Source organism: Protopterus annectens, chromosome 2.part1, assembly GCF_019279795.1.
Source record: "Protopterus annectens isolate FY-2018-M chromosome 2.part1, PAN1.0, whole genome shotgun sequence".
NCBI lineage: Eukaryota > Metazoa > Chordata > Ceratodontiformes > Protopteridae > Protopterus > Protopterus annectens.
This window is the reverse complement of record NC_056729.1, coordinates 628,352,390-628,370,887: the sequence shown is the minus strand read 5'-3', so window position 1 is coordinate 628,370,887 and position 18,498 is coordinate 628,352,390. Positions and strand designations below refer to the sequence as shown.

Below are 18,498 nucleotides of genomic sequence, written 5' to 3'. Positions count from 1 at the left end.
GTGTGTAGGGGTTGGTGATGGAGCTGCAGTGTGTGTATGTGTGTGTGTGTGTGTGTGTGTGTGGGTGTGTGTGTGTGTGTGTGTGTGTGTGTGTGTGTGTGTGTGTGTGTGTGGTGGTGTGTGTGTGTGTGTGTGTGTGTGGTGTGTGTGTGTGTGTGATAGGAGGCAATAGACCTATGAAGGGTGGAGCTCTAGGAAGGATGGATACCATTGGTAGGGGAAATGGAACTCTAGCTTCCTCACAGCAAAAGCAAATAGATTAGCAATATGTGCAAATATAAATAAATTTGCATTTAAAATAATAGTCTGAAGAATCCTAGAACATTCCAGAGTAAACAGTGGATTACAAATTAATACTGGATATACTTACTGATTTAATCAGCATTTTTGAAATCAGGTCCAACGATGTTACTTTAAAATTATATGAATATGAAATTTTATTTGTACGTCATGATTAACATAATGTAGCATGCATTTATTCAGTTAATAGTGATGTTAACTTTTTAATGTCATGTAGATTCTGGAAGGGGTTTGAGATACTTTTCATTTGCAAATACTTTGTACTGCAGAAAAGCTGACACTAGATGTTTCTCTCTTTTTACCAAAAGACGTTATTAGTTAGATATAGTTAGTGTGACTGTGATTTGTTTAATGTTTTTAATTATGGAAATGTCTTATTAAAATTAGATTTTTTTCTGAAGTTGTAAGACCTTTTTAATGTAAAATATTATACAAGAGTTTCCAACACTATGTTTTAAGCTTCCAGATAACTGACATGATGATCTTAAGTTTCAAATGTATTTATATAAGAACTTAAATTAATTCTTATAGAGACACTGGAGAAATCATGGTTCCAATTTACTGTTGCACTTTCATCCTTTGTTGTTGTTTTCTTTGTCTTTTTAGCTTGAATATGTGGTAACATTAGGGAGTTTATTTCAAGAGCATTTTAAGATATAATGACTTCAGCTGTGTAATGAATATGAATTCCTTTGTGAACTAAGTCAGAAATAATTTGATGTTTTATATTTTTAAATGACAGTTTGCAACTTATAAGCTAAGGCACATATGTTATAGTCATCTTGGTTTGTCTTTTAATAGTGGCAAAATGAGAGAAGCTATTTTGGAGCTAAAGGCCTGGCTGGAAGAGAATCCTAAAGTAGTGGCCCATTTCCCAGTAGAAGTGCGCTTTGCCCGGTCTGATGACATATTACTGAGTCCTTGCTATCAGAAAGACAGCTGCTACATGAACATCATCATGTACAGGTAAGCATCATACACAGGCATGCCACATAATATCATGTGATGCAGACTGATGGAGGTCATGTCTGACTCTCAACGAACAAGGAGTAAGCAAATTTACCACATTTTACTTCATCTACAAATATTCAAACATGGCATATGTTAAAGTACTTGTCAATATGCAATGTTTACATATGATCTCAGTGAATTTTACATAATTGCTAGGCAGGCAAACAATATAGTTTCACTTCCTCTAATTCTATATTGTCTCATGAAATGTACCAGGCAAATATGGCACTTACCTGTTGGTTAATGGATGATCTGTGTCAACATGGTTTTATAGAACCTTATTTAGTAGGGCTGCTTGTGTTCAAGTTATTGAGCTCAGCAGATCATTCTAAAAAGTTAAATGAAGAAATCATATTTAACACCAAAAAATGTTGTTGTTGTTTGTCTTTTCGGCTTTTATTAATTGATAGGATGGCCACAGACCTGTCAGCTAAATTAGACTTATAGGTAGTTACTGTGCACACAGCCTGGAAAACTAGAGAGCCTATCCCACTCTATTCCAATCCTCCCATATCACTGTCTGGCTAAGTGATTTACTCAAGGTCACATAGTAGGTGAATGATGGCCGATGGACTCAAATCCTGGATCTCAGTAAGCAGATCCTGAACACCTCATAGTTTTACTTCCTTTGGTCTAGATGCCAGATTGTCAGCATTCAAGTTCTGTGCCATGCTGACACTAACAGTGGACATGTTACCACTAATTGTCATCCATAATCACTCCACTTATAGCACATGCTGTGAGCTATGTACACAGAGTCTCATGTCCTTTAGTGTAGGCTGCGGTCTTTGTGTATATTGTACATGGTTTCCCACCATTCACAGCAGGATAATAATCTGTCCTGCCTTTCCTGATCAGAGTGAGCCTAACTCCACAGCATTACAGATATTTGTCTTGCCATTTCTTATGTTTCTTCACATACTCCACTGCACCGTGCCTGCTCATTTTGCTTCTTGAACCTGTATGTGCATCCTGTAGTCAAGGTTAATTTCCAGTGTTCCTCTCTGCTGTCCATGTGCCTAGATAGAAAAACATTCTGTCTTCCAGTATATTCCAGTTTCTAGGAGGCTCATCTTAATGTGATCTATTGTAATATGTACAGGGTTCTTTCTATCATGATAAAATTGTCTTCAAAGCACAGTAGTTATGCTAGTGAGCAGGTGTGGTATGATCATCTCTGACTTGCTGCTATAACATGATTTGGTACTTGACCCAGACAGTGCTACCATAATCATACTCATGCATGGATACTGTGAAGCTCATAAGGTTGCCTGTCTGCACTGCTGATGTGAGCACAGCCATATTGCACAATAATGTGTGCCATGTGGTGTGCAATACGTGTGACCATGTGCACAGGGTTACCATTTCCTGCTGGATCTAACCAGTGATTTCAGCAAAGCTTCTACCTGTTGCTGCCAGGGAACTAAAATCTTCCTCCACAAAGCCTGCACCATGACATCTTGGAATAAAGCCCACACTACAATCTGGGTTTGATTAGATGTTCAGTTGCCTGATGGCAACAACTGGATATGGTATGGTGGGCCTGCCCATCTTGGGTGGGAGGACACACTTGATCACACTTTCTCGTTATCTTCAGTGTAGGCCAGTGATGCATAAGGAGGAGTTATCTTTAGGTAGACAGAGCAGCTGGGTCAGTGTGGGTGAGGTCAACATGCCAGCACACTCATTGTATGTTCTTCAAAGAGGCATAAACAGGTGGGTACAACAGGTGGGCAGTCTTAGAATGCATTCCACAGCGACAGCTTGACACTGCCTCAGTGTACCCCAGTCTCCTCTTTGGCACCACAAATGTATTAAAGTTAGTCCAGGGCGGGTAGTCATGGTCAGTAGACCCAAGAAATGAAGAGATGCCCTTGACACAGTTTACTGTTGACTATGAGAAGCTACAGGAAAAAAAATTCCTACACCTGCTGCGCACAGACTATAGAAAGTGCCTACTAGGACATTATGATTACCCTCTCTAAAAGACTGATGTCTTGCACTAGTTAGTTAAAGTTGGAGGTTGTGGCCTCTGAGGACCAAAAATGTACTAGAGCCTGCAGAAAGTAGCAATACTTCTTTCTTGTTACAGTTTACAGATCTTAACACATGCACACAAACTCAAAGCAAATAATTTAATTGGCCATGATTTCATACTGTAAATGCTTGAATTACTCCAGCAATGCACTCAGGCCCAGCTGCCTAAGCACCATTATCCTGTGGGTACTGATTGGAGTCCTTCCGCAGTGCCAGTCATACCCGCATCAGCTTGCGCACAGGGCAGCCACCCCCTTTTTTCTGCCCTAGTACTGCTTTTGGAATTGTGGAGACATGCATCTCTGTCATTTGTAATAATTGTGCAGCAATGCAGTACGGTGGTTTCAGTCAACAAAAAACATATAATTCATTACTCAGGTTGCACTTGTCCCTTCAAAATAATCCATGTTGTCTGAACTGAATTTCTCCAGAAGATAGTAAAGAAAAGGCTATGCATTAATGTTAGATACTCTGTGATCATAGTATTAAACCAAACCCAGCACTATTATTTGTTTGCGTATATGTGTTGGAATTTTATGCCACCATTATGAATCTTGCACTGTAGTCAGAAATTCCAGATTCATAAAGCAGCTTAAGTGGCAGAAAACATTATATACCACTTCATGTCTAATTTTTTAATGATATGTAAAAATATATAGCATGGTGGAAAGCTACCATGGTAGGAAATGGGAGTGAGGCACCTTTTCTTGTAATAGGAAACATAGATGTCCTTTTATTATATTGGATAGGAAAAGCACTTAGATGATGCAGATAGAGGAGCCTGGCTACTTCAGAAAAAAAGTAAACAACATAAATTTGAAATGATCAGATTGATTAGCTGATAGACAATTCACAAGATTCCGTGAAAATAAACTTCACATATAAGCTGGCTAATGGGCACTGGATGGACTTTAGATTCATAAAAAAAATAAAATGAGTTGGTAACAGGATATTATTTTATCGGAAAGTAATGCACATTTCAGTCTTCGCTCCAAGATTGCTGATATACAAAATGCAACATCACTGTTTAGAGATATGGTGTTTTTTTCTCACCATGGGTACAAAAAGAGAGCCATACAAATTTTACAGAAAGTAATTGCATTAATTGAATTTTCTTCAGACAGTTCATTTAAAGATGACTGTATCAAAAGAATCGGGTCTATATTAGAACATCGAAGTTTCAAAACTTTGAATGTTCTAATATCGACCCCTATTCAGCGAAAGCTGAAAATAGCGAAGTTACAGAAAACCGAATTCTTTCCTAGGGAAAGAATTTGGTTGTCCATTCCTGTCGCTTCGCTATTTTCAGCACTGTGGTGGAAAGTTACGTGTCAGGTTCAGGTAAGTGTGCAATTGTGTGGATATGAGGGTTAGGGCGGGTTAGGGTTAGGGCGCGGGTCAGGTAAGTGTGCAAATGTGTGGACGTGAGGGTTAGGGCAGGGTAGGTGAGATAGGGCACGGGTGAGGTGTGTGTGCAATAGTGATGGACCTTAGGGATAGGGTTTGGGTTAAGGTAAGTAGGTAGATAGTGGTGTATGTACAGTTTAGTGTAGGGTTAGATGTAAGATTTTAGGTGTATGTGTGTGGATTGCTGTTTGTTTGGTGTGCTTGTGTTGTGTGTATGTGTTTTGGAACAGCAAATTTTTTCCCTAGGAAAAAATTCGCTGTTCTGAATTTTCGATGTTATCAGTTTTCACTTAATAGGGGTCGATATTAGAACATTTGAAGTTCTGAAACTGTGTGAGTCTGTGTATAGTGCCGTATCCTGCATCTCATTAAACCAGTAAACCACAAGTGCACCTGAAATCTTCAAAGACGCAGCCTACAATTGCAGTTCATTTGAAGAAATAAAGCACATAGGAGAGGATATTATTAGCAGTAGCACCATCACTGTATTTCTAACCATGTTAGGACCCAGTAAGTACAAAGAATGTCTACAAGAATCCCTGTACTTCCACAACTAAGTGAAGTTTAATGGACGATGACTGTCAAAAGCAAACAAACTCAGTCTCTTGTCTGAAAATTAAGACTCTGAAGAGAATCCATTAATCCCTTATTCATAATGATTGTTTTTTATTTATTTTATTTTACATTTGGTTACTTGCAACTGGACACAAGTCCTTTTTCAGCGGAGGCCCGGGCAGAAATGCTCCACAAATTACAAGGACAAGGTTTAACATAGTACAGTTTTGTATATTCAGAATAGTGACATTTACATTTTCATTTACAAAAAGCCATGTATGATACAAAATTTTAAGTGATAACTGAAGATAAAGAAAAATAGATGTGTTTACACTGATTATAGGAAGACACCATTAAGCAGTATGGTTATAGAATGTCTATTCAGAGATACCATTAAACATAGAGCAAGTATTAAGTGTAGAAGGAAGATTAGGATATGAAGTATGAAGAAGGAGACTAGTAAGCTGAAAAAAATGGTTAACTACCTGACCATATGGATGGGGGAAATTTTGGGTGAGCAGACGTAAGGTGGAAGTAATCTAGCCTGGAGAGTTACAATTGCAGGTCCAGTTGACTTGGAAGTGTGTTTTTAGGCATTTTTGAACTGGCTACAAAATGTAATAATTAACTTTGTTTTGTATGTGATGTATATTTTATATATATATAGTTCTTCTAAAATAATAATAATAAACTTCTTTGTCCTTATTGATCCCTACTTTCCCACTACCTGCCAACTATAACATACAGATCCCTTTACTTAATTGTGCTACTGTAAGCTTATCCTCTATTGTCCTGCTATTGGGCCATCTCTCATCCTGCCATGACCCTATAATATCTCCCTACATCTTTCTGACTCTGTCCCAACCACCTATTCACTTCCTCTCTACACTCTCCACATACTGCACCAAACCTATTTAAGGACGCCCATCACCTTTACTCCAACTATAGACTGATTAACTCCATTTCAGCTCAAACCAAAACAAAAATAGGTGGATAATACCCTTCAAAAAACAGTATCAAGCTTTACAGACAGATTTAAAAAAATAGTATTAAAGTCAATAGAAAAAACGACATCCTCTTTATAATGGAAAATTTGCACCTGGTAATTCTTACACAGAGCTTCTGATACACCTAACAAGGTTACAATTATGTATAAATCAAGCAAAGTCAAATGCTTGAGATGTGATTCTGATGTAACAGCAGATTGGATACGTATGGTATGTGAATGTGAGGTCATCTTCCCTTTTTGGAAAGAAATGATCATATATAAAGGAAAGGTAGTGGTATTGCTCTAATATTTCCCCAAAACTATTACATTTCATCTTACAACAAACCAATACCAAACTTCAGTTCAGCAGAGCTTCTTATTACTTTTCTGAAATTAAGCAATTAGAAACAAATATATATTACTGTTCTTTACACTCCTGTTGGCAACAATGCAGCTATACGGGAAGATAAACTACATTAGATATCTATAGCAATTTCACAAGAAATAATACTTCTAGATAATGTGAATGTCAATTGGTTTGACATAAACTCTGACTCCCGTACATCTAATATGAACTTATTTGGTTTCATAAAACTAATCAATAACCTCAAAAATGATAGCAGGATATCAAATTCCCTATAGACTGGATCCTAGTATTGGACCCTAGCAAATGCAGCACCTTAGGTACAATGTCAGACTGTTTCAGTGATCATCTTGTAATCTGTACAATCAGATGTTTCACACATGCACTTAAACAGCATGTTTATAAAATAGCATGCACCCTTTCCAAGTTTAATCCAGAAATGTTCATTACTAGCCTATCATCTATTAACTGGAACTTTCTAAAAGTCCTCCCCTTAAATAATGCTGTAAATGAATTCAGTACAACTTTTGAATATCCTGAAGAGCCTTGCAATTCCTAGGAGGAAGACACTAAAAATAAATAATGCAATTTGGCTATCAAAAAAGAATAGAACGCTAATGCAGGATAGAGAAAAGGCATGGAGTGAATTGCAAAAAAAAATAAATAAATAAAATAAACATCACAATATTTTAAAAACTTCAAAATGCATCACAATCATAATAAAAAGCAAATTAATGAAGACAAAAAACTATACTATAATAACTTTCAGAATAATACTAAATCCTAAAATACGTGGACAGCTATTAAAGAAATCTTGCATCCCAGCCATAAATATACCCTAACTCCTCTCCCAATAACTCATCACTTGAAACCACAATACAATTCAACTCTTATTTCATAGATAGTATAGCATCTTTAATCAAGAATTCCCCATCATCTAATCCTAACCCTGCTCAGTAGCCATGTATCACCACATCCACTTTCACCTTCAAACCTGTGGCCACATCCTTTATAAAACTACTCTTAAGTAAACTCAAACCATGCTCTACTTCAGCTGATGGCCTTCCAAGCAAATACCTTAAAATAGCAGCAATCCTTATAAACAGATCAGTCCAGAAATCCTACAGTCTCTCTCTCTCTCTCTCTCTCTCTCTCTCTGGAAAAAGTCACAAATTATCCCTCTGCACAAAGGAGGAAATTCAAAAGACATTACTAACTTTAGACCTATAGCAATCCTATACCCCTCTCCAATATACTTGAAAAATGTATTAAAAACAATTTATAAGCTATCTCCTGCAGGAAGAACTCCTATCCCTGACTCAAAATGGCTTCAATCCTTCCCATAGTATTTGCACTTGTAAGCTATATAGGCACTGCCAGTAAAGCTAGAGATAATGGCGAACTAATCTCCTCCTTATTTCTAGACTTGTCTAAAGCTTTTGACACAGTCTGATACAGCAAACATCTACTTCAAATTTCCTCATCATATCTCTCTCAACCCATCCTTTTGTGGTTCAAAAACTACCTGTCCAATAAGTATCCATCAGTAAGATGGTACTCCACCCTTTCTCCATAACTCTCTGTCACCACTGGTGTACCAAGAGGCTCTAATCTTGGTCCCCTCCTCTTTAGCATTCTCAACAGCACCCTCCACACATCCATACAACAGGTTTCCTTAATTCAGAATACAGATGCCTCCACAGTCATTTGCATATCTGCCTGCATGACGCACCTCCAAAGTATTACTCAGGAAGCTCTAACAGCAATTGAAACACGGCTTTGTAACTCACATCTCATGGTCATCCCTAAAAAATAACAAACTACTACTTTTTCCCCAAATCCCTCTCCTGTGAAGAAAACAAACTAAAGTCCTCTCTCTTGATAATACACCTAATGAAGTCATTTGTCATACTAAATAATTAGGGGTGGTAGTGGATGATAATCTTACATTCGACCCGCATATACAAAAGTGTATAAAAAAACTCATCAAAAACTAAGGATGCTTTATAGAGCAAAATGCTTTTTCACCAACACAACTAAAGCTACATTTGACACTATTTATCTCTTCACCATGATTCTTTGTGGTGCTCCAATCCTGACTAACCTTCAGGTATCACAACAATCAAAAACTGAATAATGGTATAACAAAGCCGCTAATTTGCAAATACCACTGTCAGAACCCACCACCGTATAGCACTAAAAAGCCTAAATTTGCTGGAAGTACCACATCAACTAACATATACAAAGCTTCTTACCTCCTATAAAGTTATCATGAATCCATCTGCTTATCTGGCACTAAATAACATTCTGCACAACTTTGTTCCTAGTCTGCCATTTAATCTAACGACCAAACACTCCTGTCTGTCCACAAACCTAACAGTTCTACTGGCCATTGTCTGTACTCATGCTATATTGCTTAGGCCTTGAACTCCTTATCTGTTTCCATCAGTTCAATACCCTCCCTCCCATCCTTCAAAACCATTCTGAAAGGCCTCCTAGCCAAACGCTGCCTTTGTTCTTGCTCAACACCAAGGTAAACTATATCTCTGAATGCAAACAAATACCTATTCATGCCTTACAGCTCCCTAATCTCCCTTCTTTACTCACTTCCTTACTTCTATCACTTTCACTCTCTTGCCTCTGTTTGTGCACCATGAGCCTGTGTTTCTCTCAATTTGTATTGCAATTCCTGTTGATATTCATTTATCTCTAAGCTGGCTAAAATTTCTATAACTATTAAATCATTGTCATATAACTTGTATCTATTTTTAAGCAATGTTTTCATATTAAGTCTAATTTGGTAAAATTATTTAAACTGCATTTGCTTTCTGTATTTTTAATGACTGTAAAAATTATTCTTAAAATATTTTCTAATACGTAGGAGCTTTCCTCCCCAGGCTTCGACTGAAAATGACCCAGTCAGACTTTCTTGGTAGTCAAATGTCAATATATATATAAATAAATAAATATATATATATATATATATATATATATATATATATATATATATATATATATATATATATATATATATATCAAAGTACATACACATTCTCACTCATTTGGATCTAAATATGAGATGATTACAATGATAGAACGACCCCCCATTAATATTCCAAAATGTGCACGCTGATTGGTCAGCATGCATGTTGTAAATCAGACTTATACTAATGGAAAAAGATCTGTTGCCTGGACTTTTTCCATTAGTATGTCTTTTTTTTTTGTTGTTGGACAGCAACAGAGAACAGAAGAGCTCCATTGCTGTTATCTCACTATGTTAAATGAGTTTAACATAGCGATATAGCTTAAGAAAAAGCAACGGAGATTTTCCATTCTCCGTTGCTTTTTTTAAAGCTGTCTCGCTGTGTTAAACTTGTTTAACATAATGAGACAGCTTTAAAAAAAGCAACGGAGAAAGGAAAATCTCTGTTGTTTTTTTTTTTAAAGCTATATCACTATGTTAAACGAGTTTAACATAGCGAGACACGTTTTTAAAAGTAACGGAGATCTTCCTTTCTCCGTTGCTTCCACACACAATTCTGATGTACTGCGTAAGCATACGCATGCACAGTACATCAGAACTGCCACAGAATACTGGACAACTGTGGAAGGGCAGCAAGGAGGTACTATACAATGCCATTATTTAAGAAAAGTAAGTATTTTTTTCTTAAATAATGTCATTGTATAATAGCAATAACCCACTTCTGGGTATGGGTAATGTTGGATTTATCCACGGTTGTCTTTATTTGGCCACTCAGGCTTTGCCCTCTTGACCAAACCACACCAACCGTGGGTAAATCCAGCATTACCCACACCCAGGCGTGAGTTATTGATTAATTATTTTATGTACATAAGTAAGACACAGCAGTTTAAACTCTTCTAGTTTAAGAGCTTAAGACATTAAAGTGCAACCTGGCAGTTTTCCACAAAGGTTTAAGACTATAATGTACTAGAAATAGACTCTGCAGCAATCCTGGGTTTGATTCCCACAACTTCCATTGTTCCCCGTATGACTCTTGTGCAATTAATTTAACCAGCATTGCTCATGCATCATGAAAAGGACTTACTTGGTTAACAACTTTTTAACTAATCTGTAATGCATGACATGTTATATTTGATGAAACATTTAACCTTCATTAAGTTTAGTACTGAGGAAATAGTTGAGATTGAAACAAAACATTTTTCTTTTCTTGATGCTATTTCTTCATGCATTCCTCTGGAGGCCTGACTATTTGCAATGTTACTATACAATTACTTAATATATAATAGGCTGTTCAGTTTGGTAGGTTATATCAGTTTTCACATTTTTCACAAGCTTCTAGAATTTGCTTGTTGCATTATGTTATGAATACTTACTAATTTATTAAACTTAATATTTTGCTAGACCATATGGCAAAGATGTACCACGAGAACGATACTGGCTTGCTTATGAAGACATCATGAGAAAATATGAGGGCAGACCACACTGGGCAAAGGTACAGAAGCATGCATGTCAGAGAGTTAACTCCAAAGGAAAAAAAAAAAAAGAAATGTTACTTTTTTACATGATTTTATGCAGTGCTGGCAGGTGACTTCAAAGTTGGGGGGTTGGTGATGCAGTGCAGGAAGGAACCAAATGAGTGGTGCTAACCGGAATGAGGTGGGGATTTATTACAGCATGTCAGCAAGCATTATCTGTAATCAAACAATTAACAGGTTCATTCATTTTCATCCACTGTCTGTATTAGTGTATACCTTTTCAATATTTCTACATTACTAACTATATATATAAATATATATATATATATATATATATATATATATACACATCAGGTGTCTGACCTGATTTGTAGTTAGCAAGACCAACCTTAGATAAAATGCAGCCCTAGACAAAAGACTTCATGGACCCCTTTGATGCATATTAGCACCCCCTGCACTTCTCCCTTGCCTCTCCCATGCTTTCCAACTCATCCTGGCCTCTCACCATCTAGAGAGATTCCTTCTTTCTTTCTTTTCCAATCTTTGTCTTTTTCCTTACCCCCATGCTTTTAACAAATCCTAACTGGCAAAGACTCTAATATAATATGTCAAAATGATGGAATTTAATTAAGATGGGTGCTTGGTAGTGGTCCCCAGAATTCATAGTGTTCTAGATGCTCTGAGGTGCATCATAGAGCTTTTTTACAACCATTTGATTTAATGATGACTTGTAAGGATAGGCTATTAATGAAATAAAAGTCATTTTTTGTGTACAGGAATATGTAAAGCATATCTCAACATGTCTACTGAATTTAGATTGTATAGGAATTGACATTATATACAAGTGTCTTACTGTGGTGTACATGCCTGTACCAAGAGTGACTGAATACCTAGATAAAGCACATGTGCAAAATTAAAAATGAATGCAATATGCATGTTCTTGTGTGATCCATATCACAATTTATGCATATGCAGGCAGTGCACCAGATATATACACTGCATTGTATGGCCATATAGATGATCATATATATATATATATATATATATATATATATATATATATATATATATGTACAGTGGATGTAAAAATTTTACACACCCCTGTTAAAATGCCAGGTTTTTGTGATAGAAAAAATGAGACCACAATAAATCATTTAAAAACTTTTCTCACCTTTATTGTGACCTATAACCTGTACAATTCAAAGGAAAAATAAATCTGTTAGGGGAAAATATATAAAAAATAAAAAAAATGTACAATACGCCTGTTGCATAAGTTGGCACTCCCTTAAACTAATACTTTGTTGAAGCGCCTTTTGATTTAATTAAAATATTCAGTCGTCATGGGTACACACCTGCTATCAATTAAAGAGAGTCTGATTAACCCCAACTAAAGATCAGCTGTCCTAGTAAGATTTTTCTGACATTTACTTAATTGCCTGCTACAGCAAAAGCCATGGTTTGCAGAGAGCTTGCAAAGCATCAAAGGGATCTCATTGTTGAAACGTATCAGTCAGGAGAAGGGTACAAAAAAATTTCCACAGCATTGGATATACCATGGAACACAGTGAAGACAGCCATCAAAAAGTGGAGAAAATACAATGACATTTCAAAGAACTGGGCATCCCTCCAAAACTGATGAAAAAACAAGATGAAAACTGGTCAGGGAGGCTGCCAAGAGACCTACAGCAACACTGAATTAGCTGCAGGAATTTTTGCCAATTACTGGTTCTGTACTACATGTGACACCAAGCTCTTATATTCTCTATATGTCTGGACTATGGGGTAGAGTTGCAAGACGGAAGCCTTTTCTTACACAGAAAAACATCCAGACCCGGCTAAAATTTGCAAAGCAACAGATCAAGTCTCCCAAAAGCATGTGAGAAAATGTGTTATGGTCTGATGAAATCAAGATTGAACGTTTTGGCCACAATTACAAAAGGTACATTTGGCGCAAAAACAACACTTCATCACCAAAAAAACATCATCCCCCATTGTGAAGCATGGTGGTGGAAGTATCATTCTTTGGAGTTGCTTTTCTTCAGATGGAACAGGGCCTTTAGTCAAGGTGGGGGGAATTATGAACACTTCCAAATACCAGTCACTTTTGGCCCAAAACCTTCAGACATCTGCTAGAAAACTGAAGATGAAAAGGAATTTCGCCTTTCAACATGACAATGACCCCAAGCATACATCCAAATTAACAAAAGAATGGCTTCACCAGAAGAAAATTAAAGTTTTGGAAAGGCCCAGCCAGAGCCCAGACATAAATCCAATAAAAAATCTGTGGGGTGACCTGAAGAGGGCTGTGCACAAGAGATCCCCTCGCAATCTGTCAGATTTGGAGCGCTTTTGCAAGGAAGAGTGGGCAAATATTGCCAAGTCAAGATGTGCCATGCTGATAGACTCCTACCGAATAAGAATGAATGCTGTAATTAAATCAAAAGGTACTTCAGAAAAGTATTAATTTAAGGGTGTACACACACAACAAAGTATTAGTTTAAGAGTGTGCACACTTATGCAACCAAAGTATTGTAAATTTTTTTATTTTTTATATTTTTCTCCTAATAGATTTGTTTGTTTTTCAATTGAATTGTACAGTTTATAGGTCACATTAAAGGTGGGAAAAGTTTTGAAATGATTTATCGTGGTCTCATTTTTTATATCACAAAATCCCAGCATTTTAACAGGGGTGTGTAAACTTTTTATATCCACTATATATATATATATATATATATATATATGTATATGTATATATATATATATATATATATATATATATATATATATATATATATATATATATATATATATAGATATATATGGATTCCATACACTAGATCAAAGGTTCACTACTTACCAATAGTGTATGGAATGCACACTGCAGCAAAAGTGTACTTAATCGAAAGTGCACTTACGCAAAGTTCAGTACAATGAATGAGCGTTGTACTGAACTTTTGTGCAGTACTCATGGACCTTAGGGTTAGGGCACAGGCCATGGTAAGGAGATATGGGTTACTAGAGATGACTGCAGTACAGTGAAGGACATAGCAATGTCCTCCACTATGGTGCAATAGTCACAAACCTTAGGGTTAAGGTAAGGGGATAGCTTTACTAACTATCCCCTTACTCAAACCCATGCCCTAACCCTAAGGTCCGTGAGTATCGCACCATAGAGGAGGACATAGCTTGTTTTTTGATGTCCTCCACTGTGCTGCGGTACTTTTGGTGAAGTGCACTTTTGCGGAAGTTCACTTTCGTTAAAGTGAACTTTTGCGTAAGTGAGGCTTCCTATAACAAGTTTGAAGTTGTGAACTTTCATTGTAATAGGAATCCATATCTATCTATATATATATATATATATATATATATATATATATATATATATATATACACACACACACACACACACACACACACACACACACAGATATATATATATATATATATATATATATATATATATATATATATAAGTTACTGTGATAACCAAGGCTTTTCCAATCAATGTCACATTTGCATGTGTAAAGATACTTATGTGTCCAGTCAATACAGACCAAATGTCTTTGCGCCATGTTGGTATAGAAAATGGTAGATCATTCTGAAATTCATAGTCCCATTTATCTATTCTGAAAGAGAGAGATATGGTAAATTTTAATCTTACAGCCATACCTCCAACATCCACTTGGACAACAGCTTAGTAGAAAAAATGCATGGCTTTCATCCTTTTTTCTAGATCAAGAGAGCTGCCAGTACTATAAGGGATCACAAGAACAAAAGAGGAGTGTCTGAAAATTTTTTTCTGAGTTAAAGAGATATGAACCTAAGTGTCTGCAATGCCCCCATCCTTATGGAACATAGCAACATAACAGTTTATCTGGCATTTCTCTAAGTATTGTATACCATGCTGTTCTTTAATCTGCTGCCCGTTTGTGTTATCAGTTCAGCTGCTACAGCTACAAACAAATGAGATCAGATATTGAGTGATAGATGCCCATGTGATAGATACAATGGGTGAAAAAATGTCTTCTACATGCACTTGATGGTGATGTAGTGCATACATTTGAATCTACCCCTCATAAATGCTCATACAGAGGCAACATATGTAGTTGAAAATGAGCTCTTTTTTTGGACTATAGCCCACTGCTCTATAGTTCCTACTGGCCTTGTCCATGTGCTATGTGTTTGTCTAACTATAACTTGCTGTGAGGGCTAGGAGCCACAGCACTGTAATCTCCTTTGGACTTCTCCAGTGACCATATGCACAACTGGCCATGCTGTTGTGGATGTCAGAAACCACTATGCTACAGCCACCACTTTGGCCTGTAATGGCAATGGTGTGTGTGAATGACTATGGTATGGTGTTGGGTGGCTACTGCACAAACCTCTCAGCTGTCTCTATTTTGGGGAAATATTCCTGTTTTCTGGCATGATATACCTTTGCAAAGTATGTCCCCATTTTTTGTTGATATGCCCCTATTTTCAGGCTTGATTTACTTCTTCACACAGTTTTCTGAATAACCCTTATTGTATGTGATTTTTGATGCTGTCTAATAAACAGAAAACTATGCTACATGGCCAACATACTATTGGCAATGTTGAAGGAAGAGGACACACATCTTATAACTCACTTTTTCTTAAAGAAAAATAAATGACCGAATGTGGTAGGATTTTGTGACAGTTCGTTAGTCAACAGATTTTGCATCATCTCTTTGATAATGTGTTTTTATTTTTGATTTTTGTAATTCTGTGTTTTTTAAATGTTTCTGAGTAGTATCAGACATTCCATCTGGAAAGAGGAAGATTTATCTGCTATTTGATATTCAAATGTTATGCTAATAAGATGTCCTCACAGACCTCAGTGGTGTGCACTAAAGGCTGCTGTTATAGCTTGCCTAGAGTCAGTGTACTGTTTAACACTAACGAGTTGGACTACATTGTGACTATTATTTTCACTTTCCTCACAATCAAACATTAAATGTGTTTATTGGTAGCTATACTTTTGGGGTGGGAGTGGGGAGTAGGAGTAAGTAAGCATGGTGTTTATATATGTATGAAGCCAGCTAGAGCTGCCACCTTTTCAAATGCTCAAAGCGGGACATTTTTTGTAGAAATGTGAGATTTTGCAGGACAAAACATACCCACAGCCAGTACAAAAGAATGAGCTTCACTTTTTTGCCAAAATAAAATCTTATTTTTGTAGCATTTGAGTTGCTTTTGTTATTTCATATTACATGTGGATGTTTCAGATACAAAATAACTGTTTTATGCAACAGTTAAAGAAAACTTATGAAATATTTTTGTTCTAAAATCTCAGGACATTTGTCATTTTTTTTCCCACAGGACACAACTGCCCAAAGAGGGACTGTCCCTCACAAACAGGGACAGGTGGTGACCCTAATAGCAACAGGTTACACTATCTTACTGTGTTCTGTTTGTTCTTTTGATTTTAACCCAGTATGGCATCACAATAATACACGGCAGCTGCCTTTTGGGAGGAAGTGTGAGGTGTCATTTGTGCCTTAGTTTTCATCCCAATCTAGCACCAAAGATATCTGTCTTTTTTATGTGGCAGGGAATTGGGTGTGAGCTAGGGGAGAAGTATTATTGACAGATATTATTTGTTTATCCTCACAAGAGTTTGTCATCACAGTTTACTGTGAACTGGTATTTTGTCAGACTTAATGTATGTCTTCTTTGAAATAAAAAATAAATAAGACAGAATTTTTTTGCTTACTCATAGCTTTTTGCTCAGTCCATCACTGAATCAGAAAGTTGGAAAAAAGCTTTGATATGCACTTCAGAACTTCTATATAGCCCTTTACCTAGGGTGCAATTTCACCTATTGCCAGGCCTGGATAGGAAAACATGTTTACACTTGAAAACAAACCAAAGACCGAAATAAATCTGCCAAGGAAAAGAATACTGCTCTGCCTGTTAATATAATATACTAAGAGTGCAAGTGCTTACATTGAATTTAGGCTTGCATTTGTCAGAACATACATTAGTGTACAGGTGGTTTCATTCTAATGTGCATCATTTACTTGTAAGATTAATGAATAAGAGGGTTTCAGAGCTTTCTCACTGTAATCTTAAATCACATTTGCATGCTATCAGCATCTTACTTCACTGGATGTTATTTTATCACAGGCCATATACTGTGCTTAGTAACTGCACAAGTTAGAGAAGAGGAAAAGGGTTATTTTGTTGTTTTTTATCACTTATCCCTTTTCTACAAGTTTGTGCAATATATGCAGAGATTCTTCAGCATAATGAACTCTTATATACAGAAGAGGAACAGGATTTCTGCTGAAATTGAATTCATTCTCATGTCTTGGTGATTACCTTCACGAAGTGGACCCTGTTTTTCACAAAATCTCACCAAGACGACACTGATATATAGACTGTATTTATACAGCATGTATCATGGACAAAAGTAGGTTAACATTTAAAAAAAGAGAGCTGGGTGCACAAGACCCAGGATAAAAAGTGTCTAATCCTGGTAGGCACACTGTTGCCAGGACTGGAATAGATGACAGTGTAGACTCCTCAAAATATGGAAACATTCCTACAATAGGGCTAGAACAGGGCCGGGGGGAGGATGGCCCCTGTTATAGAAGGAAGTAGTAATCCACAAAAACTGATATGCCAAAGAAGAGCATAAAGACAATGAAGTGGACTATTGGGGATTAGAAAGAAATGATATATTGTTACTATTATGCAAAAAGCCCAGAATTTCCAGACACAAAATATATACAATGATTAAGAGAGAAGTTAGAGGAAAGAAAAATACTTCCATAGGAAAAACTGTCAGAAACTTCAAAAGAAAAATTGTGTTCATTAATGCAACAGATTTGTAAAAAACAGTATATAGATCAATAAACTTTGATCTTTTTGGAAAAAGAAGCATCTGTGGAAGTCTGAAAATATAAACAAACCTAGAGAAATTTGAAAAGTATAAAAAAGAAATGTGGACATGGGAAAAAAGAGAGATTTGATATGGTGCAATATTTTTGCAAAGGAAAAAGTCAAATTAATCAATATAAAGAAGGCAGTGCCAAAGATATTTGAAGAGAAATACAGGCAAAGGCATCTGGATATGGAAAATTTCACAATAAAAAAATATCACAACGATGGAATGTAGAAAAGAAGATTGGTAAAGTAGAAGTGAAAAATAGAAGTTGAAGTTATGGAGTGCCTGTGAAGTAAAGTATTTGGTGTAGAAGGTCTAACCCAGGTAACATCACAGCATCAATCCTTAAAACAGCATTGACATCTAGGAACAAAATCTAAGCCATAAACAAATGTACTCTTCATGTCCTAACGTATAGTTTTGGATTGATTGACTGGCCCCAAAATGTGTTGGATAGATTAGATAGGA

The 18,498-nt window shown here is 36.4% G+C and overlaps 1 protein-coding gene across 1 annotated transcript in view; it reads left to right on the top strand.

The window, feature by feature from the left end:
• Nucleotides 1-1,107: 1,107 nt before the first annotated feature.
• Nucleotides 1,108-18,498, top strand: part of LOC122794752 (L-gulonolactone oxidase-like) — an 87,120-nt gene continuing 69,729 nt past the window's right edge. Inside the window, exons 1-2 of the mRNA XM_044063387.1 lie at nucleotides 1,108-1,266; nucleotides 11,047-11,137. Coding sequence (XP_043919322.1) covers nucleotides 1,109-1,266; nucleotides 11,047-11,137 — 249 coding nt within the window. The 5' untranslated portion in view covers nucleotide 1,108. The remainder of the gene's footprint in view (nucleotides 1,267-11,046; nucleotides 11,138-18,498) is intronic.